General features: G+C 36.4%; 1 protein-coding gene across 2 annotated transcripts; it reads right to left on the bottom strand.

Annotated features, from left to right (window-relative positions):
- Positions 1 to 114: 114 nt before the first annotated feature.
- LOC145738068 (tetraspanin-18-like) lies at positions 115 to 18,251 on the bottom strand. Of its 2 annotated transcripts, none has more exons than XM_081992922.1 (8): positions 17,901 to 18,251; positions 17,760 to 17,842; positions 13,752 to 13,850; positions 1,950 to 2,081; positions 732 to 806; positions 553 to 669; positions 322 to 477; positions 115 to 259 (listed from the first exon to the last, which is right to left on the bottom strand). In XM_081992922.1, exons 1-8 carry the CDS (start codon positions 17,968 to 17,970, stop codon positions 116 to 118), a joined length of 876 nt encoding a protein of 291 aa, XP_081849048.1. In that variant the 5' UTR covers positions 17,971 to 18,251; the 3' UTR covers position 115. The 2 variants fall into 2 exon arrangements, with proteins under 2 accessions (XP_081849048.1, XP_081849047.1); XM_081992921.1 differs by having other exon boundaries at positions 17,760 to 17,845; positions 17,901 to 18,244.
- Between the last annotated feature and the right edge of the window lie 480 nt (positions 18,252 to 18,731).

The following is an 18,731-nucleotide window of genomic DNA, read 5'->3' as shown; positions in this document are numbered from 1 at the left end:
TTCCCACTCCAAGTGGGTTTTACGAGCGATTTTGTCCCCGACTGTCTTTTCACAGGGCCCAATTTGGCTAAGAAAAATGACGGTTCAAAAACCAAAAAAAAAAAACAAAAAACAATCACTTATCAAACTTTTTAATCGACTTGGCCAAACAGAAAGCAAACAAAATCTCCAGCAGCTCGACCAAAGCCACCGCGACCAAAACGATAACGGCCGTATCCACGTTGCGTAGCAACAATCCTTTCAATTGGTCGTAGCAACCCTGCGCAACAAAAATCACGATCTCTGATTGGTCGAGGGCGCAAAAAACAAATGACGTCATACCTGATCGTAGAACGAATTGGAACGCGTCGGTGACGTCATACAGTTGGCATCGAGCAGTTTCCGATCGGAGCCGAACGCGCAACACGATTCCGGCACGATCAAGGCGCCCTGCGCCTGCCACGTGGGATTCCGTTGGTAGTCAGCGCCGCCGTCCACCTGACCCACCACAGATTACGTCAGTCACGTGCCCGTTTAACGAAACGGGCACACGACAGTCACGTGCGCACTTACCCCGCAACAATTGTGACGTTTCTGCAGCTCGTTCCACGCCAACGAGATGGCGTCGTCCGTGACGTTGTAGTGACGTTCGATTGACAGTTTGAGCACGTTTTTCGTCTCGGTTTCGATCTGAATTTTTTTGACAGATGACGTGACATGACAGGCTGTCAAAACGACGCCATTTTACTTACGGTAGTTTTGAGGACCGCGCCCATTATCGCCACCGTCACTTCCGCTACGAGGACGACGATCAGCAGGATGCCGTACTGCAAAACAGATTTGACAGTTTTTTTTTTTTGACATTTGACACCTATTTATGAGGGTCACGTGATTGTTGTTTTTTTTTTTTTTTTTTTTCAGTTACTTCACTTTGATTGAGCGTAGCTCCGTTATTTAAGGAGCTACAGCAAAAGTGTAGAGAATTAAAGTTGTAGGGAATTTCCTGCTCTACAAGATTGTTTCTTAGCATTTTTTCCCTTAAGGGCCTCCCTAGGGAGTTACAAGGGCAAACAAGACTGGATGCATTAAACTGTGTTTTTTTTTAACTAACTCCATTTTGAATGAGCGTTGGTCCGTTATTTAGGGAGTTACGTCAAAAGTACTAAGAAGGGAAATTGTAGGAAATTAAATTCCCTACAAGATTTGTTTTAATGACTTTTGCCCTAGGGCCTTTAAAGGGAGTTACAGACCAAAAACCCTTTTAAATGCATTTTTTTACGTTTGACACTTTTAATGACACTTTTGACATTTTTTTGGTGTTTTTTACTTTTTACGTGTCAACCTTGACATTTCCGTCTTTTCGGCGTTATTTTTTTCAAATTTATCACTTTTTACGTTTGACACTGGTCAGTGTCATTTTTTGACTTTTGACACTTTTAGTTTTTACTTTTGACGTTTCTGAATCCAAATAATGAACTTTGACGTCAAATTTGAGTTTGGACACTTTAAAGAACAATTTTTGACTTTGACAATTTTTATTGTAATTTTTTTACTTTTGACAGTTATTTGAGGAGTTATCGCAAAAATGCTAAGAATAAAAATTGTAGCAAATTTAATTCCCTACAAGATTTATTTCAGTGATTTTTGCCCTAAAGGGCCTCTTAAGGGAGTTACAGACCGAAAACTGCCTGTAATGCCTTCAAATGATTTAGTAACTCCAAAGTGAAATTTCAAACTAGCGTAGCTCCGTTATTTGAGGAGTTACGGCAAAAGTGTAAATAAGGAGAGTTGTAGGGAATTTTACGCTCTACAAGATTGTTTCTTAGCATTTTTGCCCTTAAGGGCCTCCTTAAGGAGTTACAGGGCGAAAACGGTGACTGGACGCACCAAACCCTGTTTCACCCTGTATCTCGCTTAATTGAAGCAGTAAAAAGGTGAAAAAAAATTCCCGTTATACAGGGTGGACTCACCAAGGTCAACAAACATCTGGACTCCTTCAGGGCGCCGCAGTAGCCCAGGAAACTGATGAGAAACATGGCAACGCCGACGGCGATCAGCACCAGCGCCACCGTTTGCAGGAAAACGGGAGAGGAGGCGGCAACCTTGGCGGACGGAAAAAAAACAACAAAATACAAACAAACAGGATGTGAGTAAATTGCCCCTCATTTATTTTTGTTTTGTTAATTGAGCGCAATTGACTTGCGTCCGCAAGTCCACAGGCGATTTTGTCCTTGACTGTCTTTATAAAAAATGTGTTTCTGGAAATTTCAACTTTGACCTCACTTTTCTCCCTGACTGTACTAAATTTTTAAGTGTTTTTTATGTCATTGGATAGGAAATTTAGTGAGGATTCCAAAAATGTGCTTAAAAATGTAATTTTGTCACTACAAGTGGGTTTTACAAGCGATTTTGTCCCTGACTGTCCTTTCAAACTGTGTTTCTGACAGTTTCAACTTTGACATCACTTTTCTCCCTGACTGTACTAAATTTTGTAAGGTTTTTTAGTGTCATTGGATAGGAAATTTAGTGAGGATTCCAAAAATGTGCTTAAAACTGTCATTTTGTCACTCCAAGTGAGTTTTACAGGTGATTTTGTCCCTGACTGTCCTTTCAAACTGTCTTTCTGAGAGTTTGTACTTTGACAGCGTTTTTTTACCTGACTGTACTTGATTTCTTGGTGATTTTTTATGTCATTGGATAAGAAATTTAGTGAGGATTCCAAAAATGTGCTTAAAACAGTCATTTTGTAATTCCAAGTGGGTTTTACAAGCGATTTTGTCCCTGACTGTCTTTACAAAATGTGTTTCTGACTGTTTCAACTTTAACCTCACTTTTCTCCCTGACTGTACCAAATTTTTAATTGTTTTTTAGTGTCATTAGATAGGAAATTTAGTGAGGATTCCAAAAATGTGCTTAAAACTGTCATTTTGTCACTCCAAGTGAGTTTTACAGGTGATTTTGTCCCTGACTGTCCTTTCAAACTGTCTTTCTGAGAGTTTGTACTTTGACAGCGTTTTTTTACCTGACTGTACTTAATTTCTTGGTGGTTTTTTATGTCATTGGATAAGAAATTTAGTGAGGATTCCAAAAATGTGCTTAAAACTATCATTTTGTCACTCCAAGTGAGTTTTACAGGTGATTTTGTTCCTGACTGTCTTTTAAAACTGTCTTTTTGGGAGTTTAAACTTTAACCTCACTTTTCTCCCTGACTGTACTAAATTTTGTATTTTTTTTAGTGTCATTAGATAGGAAATTTAGTGAGGATTCCAAAAATGTGCTTAAAACAGTCATTTTGTAATTCCAAGTGGGTTTTACAAGCGATTTTGTCCCTGACTGTCTTTACAAAATGTCTTTCTGACAGTTTAAACTTTAACCTCACTTTTCTCCCTGACTGTACTAAATTTTGTATTTTTTTTAGTGTCATTAGATAGGAAATTTAGTGAGGATTCCAAAAATGTGCTTAAAACTGTCATTTTGTCACTCCAAGTGGGTTTTACAAGCGATTTTGTCCCTGACTGTCCTTTAAAACTGTCTTTCTGACAATTTCAATTTTGACAACACTTTTCTCCCTGACTGTACTAAATTTTGTATTTTTTTTAGTGTCATTAGATAGGAAATTTAGTGAGGATTCCAAAAATGTGCTTAAAACTGTCATTTTGTCACTCCAAGTGAGTTTTACAGGTGATTTTGTCCCTGACTGTCCTTTCAAACTGTCTTTCTGAGAGTTTGTACTTTGACAGCGTTTTTTTACCTGACTGTACTTGATTTCTTGGTGATTTTTTATGTCATTGGATAAGAAATTTAGTGAGGATTCCAAAAATGTGCTTAAAACAGTCATTTTGTAATTCCAAGTGGGTTTTACAAGCGATTTTGTCCCTGACTGTCTTTACAAAATGTGTTTCTGACTGTTTCAACTTTAACCTCACTTTTCTCCCTGACTGTACCAAATTTTTAATTGTTTTTTAGTGTCATTGGATAGGAAATTTAGTGAGGATTCCAAAAATGTGCTTAAAACTGTCATTTTGTCACTCCAAGTGGGTTTTACAAGCGATTTTGTCCCTGACTGTCCTTTAAAACTGTCTTTCTGACAATTTCAATTTTGACAACACTTTTATCCCTGACTGTACTAAATTTTTAAGTGTTTTTTAGTGTCATTGGATAGGAAATTTAGTGAGGATTCCAAAAATGTGCTTAAAACTGTCATTTTCTCACTCCAAGTGGGTTTTACAAGCGATTTTGTCCCTGACTGTCCTTTAAAACTGTCTTTCTGACAATTTCAATTTTGACAACACTTTTCTCCCTGACTGTACTAAATTTTTAAGTGTTTTTTAGTGTCATTGGATAGGAAATTTAGTGAGGATTCCAAAAATGTGCTTAAAACTGTCATTTTCTCACTCCAAGTGGGTTTTACAAGCGATTTTGTCCCTGACTGTCCTTTAAAACTGTCTTTCTGACAATTTCAATTTTGACAACACTTTTCTCCCTGACTGTACTAAATTTTTAAGTGTTTTTTAGTGTCATTGGATAGGAAATTTAGTGAGGATTCCAAAAATGTGCTTAAAACTGTCATTTTGTCACTCCAAGTGGGTTTTACAAGCGATTTTGTCCCTGACTGTCCTTTAAAACTGTCTTTCTGACAATTTCAATTTTGACAACACTTTTCTCCCTGACTGTACTAAATTTTTAAGTGTTTTTTAGTGTCATTGGATAGGAAATTTAGTGAGGATTCCAAAAATGTGCTTAAAACTGTCATTTTCTCACTCCAAGTGGGTTTTACAAGCGATTTTGTCCCTAACTGTCCTTTCAAACTGTCTTTCTGAGAGTTTGTACTTTGACAGCGTTTTTTTACCTGACTGTACTTAATTTCTTGGTGGTTTTTTATGTCATTGGATAAGAAATTTAGTGAGGATTCCAAAAATGTGCTTAAAACAGTCATTTTGTAATTCCAAGTGGGTTTTACAAGCGATTTTGTCCCTGACTGTCTTTTAAAACTGTCTTTCTGACAGTTTAAACTTTAACCTCACTTTTCTCCCTGACTGTACTAAATTTTGTATTTTTTTTAGTGTCATTAGATAGGAAATTTAGTGAGGATTCCAAAAATGTGCTTAAAACAGTCATTTTGTAATTCCAAGTGGGTTTTACAAGCGATTTTGTCCCTGACTGTCTTTACAAAATGTCTTTCTGACAGTTTAAACTTTAACCTCACTTTTCTCCCTGACTGTACTAAATTTTGTATTTTTTTTAGTGTCATTAGATAGGAAATTTAGTGAGGATTCCAAAAATGTGCTTAAAACTGTCATTTTGTCACTCCAAGTGGGTTTTACAAGCGATTTTGTCCCTGACTGTCCTTTAAAACTGTCTTTCTGACAATTTCAATTTTGACAACACTTTTCTCCCTGACTGTACTAAATTTTTAAGTGTTTTTTAGTGTCATTGGATAGGAAATTTAGTGAGGATTCCAAAAATGTGCTTAAAACAGTCATTTCCTCACTCCAAGTGGGTTTTACAAGCGATTTTGTTCCTGACTGTCTTTACAAAATGTCTTTCTGACAGTTTAAACTTTAACCTCACTTTTCTCCCTGACTGTACTAAATTTTGTATTTTTTTTAGTGTCATTAGATAGGAAATTTAGTGAGGATTCCAAAAATGTGCTTAAAACTGTCATTTTGTCACTCCAAGTGGGTTTTACAAGCGATTTTGTCCCTGACTGTCCTTTAAAACTGTCTTTCTGACAATTTCAATTTTGACAACACTTTTCTCCCTGACTGTACTAAATTTTTAAGTGTTTTTTAGTGTCATTGGATAGGAAATTTAGTGAGGATTCCAAAAATGTGCTTAAAACTGTCATTTTGTCACTCCAAGTGGGTTTTACAAGCGATTTTGTCCCTGACTGTCCTTTAAAACTGTCTTTCTGACAATTTCAATTTTGACAACACTTTTCTCCCTGACTGTACTAAATTTTTAAGTGTTTTTTAGTGTCATTGGATAGGAAATTTAGTGAGGATTCCAAAAATGTGCTTAAAACAGTCATTTTGTAACTCCAAGTGGGTTTTACAAGCGATTTTGTCCCTGACTGTCCTTTAAAACTGTCTTTCTGACAATTTCAATTTTGACAACACTTTTCTCCCTGACTGTACTAAATTTTTAAGTGTTTTTTAGTGTCATTGGATAGGAAATTTAGTGAGGATTCCAAAAATGTGCTTAAAACTGTCATTTTGTCACTCCAAGTGGGTTTTACAAGCGATTTTGTCCCTGACTGTCCTTTAAAACTGTCTTTCTGACAATTTCAATTTTGACAACACTTTTCTCCCTGACTGTACTAAATTTTTAAGTGTTTTTTAGTGTCATTGGATAGGAAATTTAGTGAGGATTCCAAAAATGTGCTTAAAACTGTCATTTTGTCACTCCAAGTGGGTTTTACAAGCGATTTTGTCCCTGACTGTCCTTTAAAACTGTCTTTCTGACAATTTCAATTTTGACAACACTTTTCTCCCTGACTGTACTAAATTTTTAAGTGTTTTTTAGTGTCATTGGATAGGAAATTTAGTGAGGATTCCAAAAATGTGCTTAAAACTGTCATTTTGTCACTCCAAGTGAGTTTTACAGGTGATTTTGTCCCTGACTGTCCTTTCAAACTGTCTTTCTGAGAGTTTGTACTTTGACAGCGTTTTTTTACCTGACTGTACTTGATTTCTTGGTGATTTTTTATGTCATTGGATAAGAAATTTAGTGAGGATTCCAAAAATGTGCTTAAAACAGTCATTTTGTAATTCCAAGTGGGTTTTACAAGCGATTTTGTCCCTGACTGTCTTTACAAAATGTGTTTCTGACTGTTTCAACTTTAACCTCACTTTTCTCCCTGACTGTACCAAATTTTTAATTGTTTTTTAGTGTCATTGGATAGGAAATTTAGTGAGGATTCCAAAAATGTGCTTAAAACTGTCATTTTCTCACTCCAAGTGGGTTTTACAAGCGATTTTGTCCCTGACTGTCCTTTAAAACTGTCTTTCTGACAATTTCAATTTTGACAACACTTTTCTCCCTGACTGTACTAAATTTTTAAGTGTTTTTTAGTGTCATTGGATAGGAAATTTAGTGAGGATTCCAAAAATGTGCTTAAAACTGTCATTTTGTCACTCCAAGTGGGTTTTACAAGCGATTTTGTCCCTGACTGTCCTTTAAAACTGTCTTTCTGACAATTTCAATTTTGACAACACTTTTCTCCCTGACTGTACTAAATTTTTAAGTGTTTTTTAGTGTCATTGGATAGGAAATTTAGTGAGGATTCCAAAAATGTGCTTAAAACTGTCATTTTCTCACTCCAAGTGGGTTTTACAAGCGATTTTGTCCCTGACTGTCCTTTAAAACTGTCTTTCTGACAATTTCAATTTTGACAACACTTTTCTCCCTGACTGTACTAAATTTTTAAGTGTTTTTTAGTGTCATTGGATAGGAAATTTAGTGAGGATTCCAAAAATGTGCTTAAAACTGTCATTTTGTCACTCCAAGTGGGTTTTACAAGCGATTTTGTCCCTGACTGTCCTTTAAAACTGTCTTTCTGACAATTTCAATTTTGACAACACTTTTCTCCCTGACTGTACTAAATTTTTAAGTGTTTTTTAGTGTCATTGGATAGGAAATTTAGTGAGGATTCCAAAAATGTGCTTAAAACTGTCATTTTCTCACTCCAAGTGGGTTTTACAAGCGATTTTGTCCCTAACTGTCCTTTCAAACTGTCTTTCTGACAATTTCAATTTTGACAACACTTTTCTCCCTGACTGTACTAAATTTTTAAGTGTTTTTTAGTGTCATTGGATAGGAAATTTAGTGAGGATTCCAAAAATGTGCTTAAAACTGTCATTTTCTCACTCCAAGTGGGTTTTACAAGCGATTTTGTCCCTGACTGTCCTTTAAAACTGTCTTTCTGACAATTTCAATTTTGACAACACTTTTCTCCCTGACTGTACTAAATTTTTAAGTGTTTTTTAGTGTCATTGGATAGGAAATTTAGTGAGGATTCCAAAAATGTGCTTAAAACTGTCATTTTGTCACTCCAAGTGGGTTTTACAAGCGATTTTGTCCCTGACTGTCCTTTAAAACTGTCTTTCTGACAATTTCAATTTTGACAACACTTTTCTCCCTGACTGTACTAAATTTTTAAGTGTTTTTTAGTGTCATTGGATAGGAAATTTAGTGAGGATTCCAAAAATGTGCTTAAAACTGTCATTTTCTCACTCCAAGTGGGTTTTACAAGCGATTTTGTCCCTGACTGTCCTTTAAAACTGTCTTTCTGACAATTTCAATTTTGACAACACTTTTCTCCCTGACTGTACTAAATTTTTAAGTGTTTTTTAGTGTCATTGGATAGGAAATTTAGTGAGGATTCCAAAAATGTGCTTAAAACTGTCATTTTCTCACTCCAAGTGGGTTTTACAAGCGATTTTGTCCCTGACTGTCCTTTAAAACTGTCTTTCTGACAATTTCAATTTTGACAACACTTTTCTCCCTGACTGTACTAAATTTTTAAGTGTTTTTTAGTGTCATTGGATAGGAAATTTAGTGAGGATTCCAAAAATGTGCTTAAAACTGTCATTTTGTCACTCCAAGTGGGTTTTACAAGCGATTTTGTCCCTGACTGTCCTTTAAAACTGTCTTTCTGACAATTTCAATTTTGACAACACTTTTCTCCCTGACTGTACTAAATTTTTAAGTGTTTTTTAGTGTCATTGGATAGGAAATTTAGTGAGGATTCCAAAAATGTGCTTAAAACTGTCATTTTCTCACTCCAAGTGGGTTTTACAAGCGATTTTGTCCCTGACTGTCCTTTAAAACTGTCTTTCTGACAATTTCAATTTTGACAACACTTTTCTCCCTGACTGTACTAAATTTTTAAGTGTTTTTTAGTGTCATTGGATAGGAAATTTAGTGAGGATTCCAAAAATGTGCTTAAAACTGTCATTTTGTCACTCCAAGTGGGTTTTACAAGCGATTTTGTCCCTGACTGTCCTTTAAAACTGTCTTTCTGACAATTTCAATTTTGACAACACTTTTCTCCCTGACTGTACTAAATTTTTAAGTGTTTTTTAGTGTCATTGGATAGGAAATTTAGTGAGGATTCCAAAAATGTGCTTAAAACTGTCATTTTCTCACTCCAAGTGGGTTTTACAAGCGATTTTGTCCCTGACTGTCCTTTAAAACTGTCTTTCTGACAATTTCAATTTTGACAACACTTTTCTCCCTGACTGTACTAAATTTTTAAGTGTTTTTTAGTGTCATTGGATAGGAAATTTAGTGAGGATTCCAAAAATGTGCTTAAAACTGTCATTTTGTCACTCCAAGTGGGTTTTACAAGCGATTTTGTCCCTGACTGTCCTTTAAAACTGTCTTTCTGACAATTTCAATTTTGACAACACTTTTCTCCCTGACTGTACTAAATTTTTAAGTGTTTTTTAGTGTCATTGGATAGGAAATTTAGTGAGGATTCCAAAAATGTGCTTAAAACTGTCATTTTCTCACTCCAAGTGGGTTTTACAAGCGATTTTGTCCCTAACTGTCCTTTCAAACTGTCTTTCTGAGAGTTTGTACTTTGACAGCGTTTTTTTACCTGACTGTACTTAATTTCTTGGTGGTTTTTTATGTCATTGGATAAGAAATTTAGTGAGGATTCCAAAAATGTGCTTAAAACTATCATTTTGTCACTCCAAGTGAGTTTTACAGGTGATTTTGTTCCTGACTGTCTTTTAAAACTGTCTTTTTGGGAGTTTAAACTTTAACCTCACTTTTCTCCCTGACTGTACTAAATTTTGTATTTTTTTAGTGTCATTAGATAGGAAATTTAGTGAGGATTCCAAAAATGTGCTTAAAACAGTCATTTTGTAATTCCAAGTGGGTTTTACAAGCGATTTTGTCCCTGACTGTCTTTTAAAACTGTCTTTCTGACAGTTTAAACTTTAACCTCACTTTTCTCCCTGACTGTACTAAATTTTGTATTTTTTTTAGTGTCATTAGATAGGAAATTTAGTGAGGATTCCAAAAATGTGCTTAAAACTGTCATTTTGTCACTCCAAGTGGGTTTTACAAGCGATTTTGTCCCTGACTGTCCTTTAAAACTGTCTTTCTGACAATTTCAATTTTGACAACACTTTTCTCCCTGACTGTACTAAATTTTTAAGTGTTTTTTAGTGTCATTGGATAGGAAATTTAGTGAGGATTCCAAAAATGTGCTTAAAACAGTCATTTCCTCACTCCAAGTGGGTTTTACAAGCGATTTTGTTCCTGACTGTCTTTACAAAATGTCTTTCTGACAGTTTAAACTTTAACCTCACTTTTCTCCCTGACTGTACTAAATTTTGTATTTTTTTTAGTGTCATTAGATAGGAAATTTAGTGAGGATTCCAAAAATGTGCTTAAAACTGTCATTTTCTCACTCCAAGTGGGTTTTACAAGCGATTTTGTCCCTGACTGTCTTTTAAAACTGTCTTTCTGACAGTTTAAACTTTAACCTCACTTTTCTCCCTGACTGTACTAAATTTTGTATTTTTTTTAGTGTCATTAGATAGGAAATTTAGTGAGGATTCCAAAAATGTGCTTAAAACTGTCATTTTGTCACTCCAAGTGGGTTTTACAAGCGATTTTGTCCCTGACTGTCCTTTAAAACTGTCTTTCTGACAATTTCAATTTTGACAACACTTTTCTCCCTGACTGTACTAAATTTTTAAGTGTTTTTTAGTGTCATTGGATAGGAAATTTAGTGAGGATTCCAAAAATGTGCTTAAAACTGTCATTTTCTCACTCCAAGTGGGTTTTACAAGCGATTTTGTCCCTAACTGTCCTTTCAAACTGTCTTTCTGAGAGTTTGTACTTTGACAGCGTTTTTTTACCTGACTGTACTTAATTTCTTGGTGGTTTTTTATGTCATTGGATAAGAAATTTAGTGAGGATTCCAAAAATGTGCTTAAAACTATCATTTTGTCACTCCAAGTGAGTTTTACAGGTGATTTTGTTCCTGACTGTCTTTTAAAACTGTCTTTTTGGGAGTTTAAACTTTAACCTCACTTTTCTCCCTGACTGTACTAAATTTTGTATTTTTTTAGTGTCATTAGATAGGAAATTTAGTGAGGATTCCAAAAATGTGCTTAAAACAGTCATTTTGTAATTCCAAGTGGGTTTTACAAGCGATTTTGTCCCTGACTGTCTTTTAAAACTGTCTTTCTGACAGTTTAAACTTTAACCTCACTTTTCTCCCTGACTGTACTAAATTTTGTATTTTTTTTAGTGTCATTAGATAGGAAATTTAGTGAGGATTCCAAAAATGTGCTTAAAACTGTCATTTTGTAACTCCAAGTGGGTTTTACAAGCGATTTTGTCCCTGACTGTCCTTTAAAACTGTCTTTCTGACAATTTCAATTTTGACAACACTTTTCTCCCTGACTGTACTAAATTTTTAAGTGTTTTTTAGTGTCATTGGATAGGAAATTTAGTGAGGATTCCAAAAATGTGCTTAAAACTGTCATTTTGTCACTCCAAGTGGGTTTTACAAGCGATTTTGTCCCTGACTGTCCTTTAAAACTGTCTTTCTGACAATTTCAATTTTGACAACACTTTTCTCCCTGACTGTACTAAATTTTTAAGTGTTTTTTAGTGTCATTGGATAGGAAATTTAGTGAGGATTCCAAAAATGTGCTTAAAACTGTCATTTTGTCACTCCAAGTGGGTTTTACAAGCGATTTTGTCCCTGACTGTCCTTTAAAACTGTCTTTCTGACAATTTCAATTTTGACAACACTTTTCTCCCTGACTGTACTAAATTTTTAAGTGTTTTTTAGTGTCATTGGATAGGAAATTTAGTGAGGATTCCAAAAATGTGCTTAAAACTGTCATTTTGTCACTCCAAGTGGGTTTTACAAGCGATTTTGTCCCTGACTGTCCTTTAAAACTGTCTTTCTGACAATTTCAATTTTGACAACACTTTTCTCCCTGACTGTACTAAATTTTTAAGTGTTTTTTAGTGTCATTGGATAGGAAATTTAGTGAGGATTCCAAAAATGTGCTTAAAACTGTCATTTTCTCACTCCAAGTGGGTTTTACAAGCGATTTTGTCCCTGACTGTCCTTTCAAACTGTCTTTCTGACAGTTTCAACTTTAACCTCACTTTTCTCCCTGACTGTAATAAATTTTGTAAGGTTTTTTAGTGTCATTGGATAGGAAATTTAGTGAGGATTCCGAAAATGTGCTTAAAACTGTCATTTTGTCATTCCAAGTGGGTTTTACAAGTGATTTTGTCCTTGACAGTCTTTACAAACTGTCTTTCTGACAGTTTAAACTTTAACCTCACTTTTCTCCCTGACTATACTAAATTTTGTAAGGTTTTTTAATGTCATTAGATAGGAAATTTAGTGAGGATTCCAAAAATGTGCTCAAAACTGTCATTTTCTCACTCCAAGTGGGTTTTACGAGCGATTTTGTCCCCGACTGTCCTTTCACAGTTAGCGCCCAATTTGGGCTAGTTGGCTTGGCCTGCCCTGTACAAACAAATGAAAGTCGAAAAACAAGTGAAAGTCGCTCGAGAACTGGTCTTGCGGTTGTTTTTTTTCGTTGCGCAACCGAGTCGCGGCGAATTGCATTAAAAACAAGTGAATTAACGGGAATGCGGAACGTGGCGATTATTAATAGAAAAGCAATTACTCGGTCACAGTCTGAGCTACCAGCTGGCGCAAAAATCACCCCGATCGGACGTTTAGAATGTGAGTTATCACGTTTTTTCCGTTCACGGACATTGAATTTCACGTTTTTGCTGTTTTCTTTGGTTTCTTGGGCTGCTACGTCCCTGGATTAAGTCTGATGGTGTTGGTTTTTTTACTGGGGATTGAGTACAGTCTAAGCTACTAACTCACGCAAAAATCACTCAAATCGGACGTTTAGAATGTGAGTTATGGCGTTTTTGCCATTCGCGGACACTGAATTTCACATTTTTACTGTTTTCTTGGGTTTCTTATGCTGCTACGCCCCTGGATTAAGTCTGATGGTATTGATTTTTTTTACTGTGGATTGAGTACAGTCTAAGCTACCAGCTCACGCAAAAATCACTCAAATCGGACGTTTAGAATGTGAATTATGGCGTTTTTGCCGTTCCCGGACTGTAAATTTCACGTTTTTGCTGTTTTCTTGAGTTCCTTAGGCTGCTACGTCCCTGGATTAAATCTGATGTTGTTGATTTTTTTACTGGGGATTGAGTACAGTCTCAGCTACTAAATCACGCAAAAATCACCTAAATCGGACGTTTAGAATGTGAGTTATGGCGTTTTTGCCGTTCGCGGACATTGAATTTCACATTTTTCCTGTTTTTTTGGGTTTCTTGGGCTGCTACGTCCCTGGATTAAGTCTGATGTTGTTGATTTTTTTTACTGGGGATTAAGTACAGTCTAAGCTACCAGCTCGCGCAAAAATCACCCCAATCGGACGTTTAGAATGTGAGTTATGGCCTTTTTCCCGTTCACGGACACTGAATTTCACATTTTTACTGTTTTCTTGGGTTTCTTGGGCTGCTACGTCCCTGGATTAAGTCTGATGGTGTTGATTTTTTTACTGTGGATTGAGTACAGTCTAAGCTACTAACTCACGCAAAAATCACCCCAATCGGACGTTTAGAATGTGAGCTATGACCGTTGATGTTTCTACATCAAATATCTCGAGAACGGAAAGAGGTAGGCGGCTGATTTTTTTTTCCCGAAGACGCCCGAAACGCCCGAAACGTCGCCTAAACAATCAATTTACCTGCGCATCGTCGTGGGGCACCACTTTCACCAAACTGATCAGCGAATTCATGTCGGCGAGCAGCCATATTCCGATGCCCAGAATTACGGTGCTTAGAATCTGAAACAAAACGAATCGCGTTAGCCTTGATAACTCCCTTAAACGGCCCTTTAGGGCAAAATTGCTAAGAAGCAATCTTATAGAGGATTGAATTCCCTACAACTTTACTTATTTCCACTTTTGCCGTAACTCCTCAAATAACGGAGTTACGCTCCTTTGAAATTCCACTTTTGAGTTTTCAACTTGTAGGCAGTTTTCGGTCTGTAACTCCCTTAAACGGCCCTTTAAGGGAAAAACCCTAAGAAGCAATCTTGTAGAGGATTGAATTCCCTACAACTTTGCTTATTTCCACTTTTGCCGTAACTCCTCAAATAACGGAGCTACGAACGATTTCAAGATGGCGGCCTTACCTCGATCCCCGATTGGCCCATTTCAAAAATTGATTCTGATCGAAGAAATGGGGGGGTAATTTGAAAATGAATATTTAAAGGGGATGTAAGGGTGCATTGGCCCTGTTTCAGTTTGTTTAATGCATTTTTCATTATACCCCAGTTGTCCAACTAGAATAGGGATCAAATTCGTTGGTGGGAAATTTTCAAAATTCTGTATCTCGGTTATTTTTCGGATTTCGGCGACCGGAAAAAACTCAAAATATTTGCCTTAAAACGCTCTTCATTTTTGCTTTCTTGTAAAATTTCCGTAACTCTAACCATTTCCGAGATATTGAACTTTTTGACTTTTTTTTCCAAAAATTGCATTCCAATTTTCAAAATTCTGTATCTCCCTTATTTTTCCGATTACAGCAACCGAAAAAAACTCAAAATATTTGTCTTGAACCGCTCTTTGTTTTTGCTTTCTCGTAAAATTTCCGTAACTCTAACCGTTTCTGAGATATTCAACTTTTTTGACTTTTTTTTTTGAAAACTGTTTCAAAATTTTTTTAAATTTTGTAATTCGGTTATTTTTTGCTGTTTTCAGGTGCAAAGAGTCATTCTAAACATTTTTGGTCTCTCGAAAAATTTCCGTAACTCTAACCGTTTCTGAGATATTTGACTTTTTTTGAGATAGCCAAGTATCTCAATATCTCGGAAACGGTTAGAGTTACGCAAATTTTTCAAGAGACCAAAAATGTTTGGAACGCCCTTTTTTGCCTAAAAACAGCAAAAAATAACCAAGACATAAAAAAATTTGAAAATTTTTGAATTAATTATTCCAAAAAAAAAATCAAAAAAGTTAAATATCTCAAAAACGGTCAGAGTTACGGAAATTTTACAAGAAAGCAAAAACAAAGAGCAGTCCAAGACAAATATTTTGAGTTTTTTCCGGTTGCTGTAATCGGACAAATAACCGAGATACAGAATTTTGAAAATTACGATGCAATTTTTAAAAAAAAAAGTAAAAAAATTCGAATATCTCGGAAACGATTAGAGTTACGGAAATTTTACAAGAAAGCAAAAATGTTTAAAATATCCGAGTTACTAGATTCAAAAAAATTTTGAAACAATTTAAAAAAAAATCAAAAAAGTTAAATATCTCAAAAACGATTAGAGTTACGGAAATCTCTTGGACTGAAATTTTTTTTCAGATTTGGTATTTTGGTTATTTTTTCCTCGTTTTCGGGTACAAAAAAGCATTCTAAACATTTTTGGTCTCTTGCGAAATTCCCGTAACTCTAACCGTTTCCGAGATATTCCACTTTTTTTATTTTCGTCTGAAAAATTCAAAGACCATTTTCAAAATTCTGTATCTCAGAAATTCAAGATGGCGGCCAAAAATAGAAAAAATCGAGTTTGTACTCGTTTTCGACTAATTTGGGGTCGGGGAATTCATTGGAACTGTCAGTTTGACGTTAACTGTCACTGGAGGGGAGAAAATCCAAGATGGCGGTCAAATTTTTAAAAAATCGAGTTTATACTCGTTTTTGACTAATTTGGGGTCGCTGATTTCAGTTCTGAAATCAGAATTCACGTACCGCTCACCCAAGTCGAGTTTTTGGCAAATTAATCGTTAAAATGTAAATTTTTATCTCTAACTCGGTTAGTTTTCGAGATATTGCAAAACCGACTTTACCAGCGTGTTTTCCAGGAAATTTTAACATAAAATGACGGTTAGACGCACGCTCTAGCGTAAAAAATAAAAAAGTTACGTTTTCTGCGCGAGAAACACTTTCCGCACGCAACTTTTTTGTTTTTCAACTTGGACCCCCTAAGTGACCACTCGTTTTCGACTAATTCAGGGTCGCCGCTTTCAATTCTGAAGTCAGATTTCACCCATCTGTCACTCAGTCCGAGTAACTGACAAATTGATGATTAAAATGTGAATATTTAGCTCTAACTCGGTTAGTTTTCGAGATATCAAAAAACCGACTTGACCAGCGTGTTTTCCAGGAAAATTTAGCATAAAATGACGGTTAGATGAACGTTCTAGCTCAAAAAACAAAAAAGTTGGTTTTTAGTGCGAGAAAGACACTTTCCGCACGCAACTTTTTTGTTTTCCAACTTGGACCCTCCGAGTTTGTACTCGTTTTCGACTAATTTAGGGTAGGAGAGTTGATTGCAACTGTCAGTTTTACTCTAACTGTCACTGGAAGGGAGAAAATCCAAGATGGCGGTCAAATTTTTAAAAAATCGAGTTTATACTCGTTTTTGACTAATTTGGGGTCGCTGATTTCAGTTCTGAAATCAGAATTCACGTACCGCTCACCCAAATCGAGTTTTTGGCAAATTAATCGTTAAAATGTAAATTTTTCTCTAACTCGGTTAGTTTTTGAGATATCATAAAACCGACTTCACCAGCGTGTTTTCCAGGAAATTTTAACATAAAATGACGGTTAGACGCGCGCTCTAGCGTAAAAAATAAAAAAGTTACGTTTTCTGCGCGAGAAACACTTTCCGCACGCAACTTTTTTGTTTTTCAACTTGGACCCCCTAAGTGACCACTCGTTTTCGACTAATTCAGGGTCGCCGCTTTCAATTCTGAAGTCAGATTTCACCCATCTGTCACTCAGTCCGAGTAACTGACAAATTGATGATTAAAATGTGAATATTTAGCTCCAACTCGGTTAGTTTTCGAGATATCAAAAAACCGACCTAACCAGCGTGTTTTCCAGGAATTTTTAGCATAAAATGACTTTAAGACGCACGCTCTAGCGTAAAAAATAAAAAAGTTGGTTTTTAGTGCGAGAAAGACACTTTCCGCACGCAACTTTTTTGTTTTCCAACTTGGACCGTCCGTGTTTGTACTCGTTTTCGACTAATTTGGGGTCGGGGAATCCATTGCAACTGTCAGTTTGACGTTAACTGTCACTGGAAGGGAAAAATCCAAGATGGCGGTCAAAATTTAAAAAATTTAGTTTAGATTGGTTTTCTACTAATTTGAGGATGAGGAATTCACTGGTGAAGCTTATTTTCCGGTAGCTGTTGCACAAACCTGATTTTTTAAAGTTTCTTGAACTGGATGACAGATACGTCAAATCTGACAGCGGAGATGGATTCCCCGTCCCCGAATTAGTCGAAAACGAGTACCATCAACCCTGGGCTATTTCAATCCAAAATGGCGGAAATTGCCATTTTAGAACTGTCACTGGAAGGCAGAAAATCCAAGATGGCGGCCAAAATTTCAAAAATCGAGTTTATACTCGTTTTCGACTAATTTGGGGTTGGTGAATTCATTAGTACTGTCACTTTCACTCTAACTGTCACTGGAGGGGAGAAAATCCAAGATGGCCGCCAAAATTTGAAAAATCAAGTTTATACTCGTTTTCGACTAATTTGGGGTCGGGGAATTCATTGCAACTGTCACTTTCACTCTAACTGTCACTGGAGGGGAGAAAATTCAAGATGGCGGCCAAAATTCAAAAAATCGAGTTTATACTCGTTTTCGACTAATTCGGGGTCGGGGAATCCAGCGCAACTGTCAGTTTGACGTTAACCGTCACCGGAAGCGAGAAAATCCAAAATGGCTACTTACGAAAATGACGAAATTAAAGCCGCACAGCGCGTACTTGACCACGCACGCTCCGCAATCGTACGCCATGTTGCCGCCTCTCAATCCTTCTGGAAATTTGGGGAAATTTCTAGAATTTTTTTTTTAATTTTTTTTCCACTTTACCGATACGAGCCCTCGTCCGGGTACTGTCCGAGTAGGCCAAGTAGGGCGAGTCCGGTCTTCTCGAGTCCATAACTCAAAAAACGACGTCCATTTTGCGGGACGCCTGCGCGGAATTTTCCGAAAACTTGTCAAATTTTGACAGCGTAAGTAATAACAACGCACGGGGCGATCGAAAATTATGTTTTTTGCTTTCCGCCGGGTAAAGTGCACTTTACGCCACGACTTCTCGACGAACAATGCGCACGGTATGCGAGAGAACGTCGAATGAATGAATTGGCAACGTTGCCGGCTCCGCGGCGCTGTTTACTGCCCACCGACAACGCGGCAACGTCGCCTTGTACGCGTAAACTGGTATTTCCGTCGTTTCTGCTCACATGGACGAAATTTTTGTGCATCGTTTCACTCAATCGTGAATAACTCGGTTATTTAAAACATTTACTATAGACACATAATAGGATTATAGATAGCCAATGAATGGGGCTATCCAGTGGTGGAAACTGCGCACCGCTAAGTTGTACCGTTTGGCCGCTAGAGGGCGTCAAAGTTGACTTAAAAATTTTCGGACATTTTCTTCGATATCTCGGAAACGGTTCAATTGATCGAGTTGATAATTTTAGTGGGAGTGGACCTCGATGAGACGCAACTTTTTTCTTATGTACCATTTTTTTGTAAAACGTACCGTTTTTTTAGAAAAAAATAAAAAATGAAATTTTGAAATTTTTCAAAGGGTCCCCCCCTTTCGATTTTTTTTGGAAAAAATTTTGAATTTTTAATTTTGACTTTTACCGTGCAAATACCTTTGGATTAGTAGTAGAAGTTTAACTTATAGTG

Source organism: Ips typographus, linkage group LG15, assembly GCF_016097725.1.
Source record: "Ips typographus isolate SLU linkage group LG15, UJ_Ityp_2.0, whole genome shotgun sequence".
Classification (NCBI taxonomy): Eukaryota; Metazoa; Arthropoda; class Insecta; order Coleoptera; family Curculionidae; genus Ips; species Ips typographus.
Note: the sequence above shows the minus strand (reverse complement) of the source record. Positions and strands in the feature narration are given on the sequence as shown.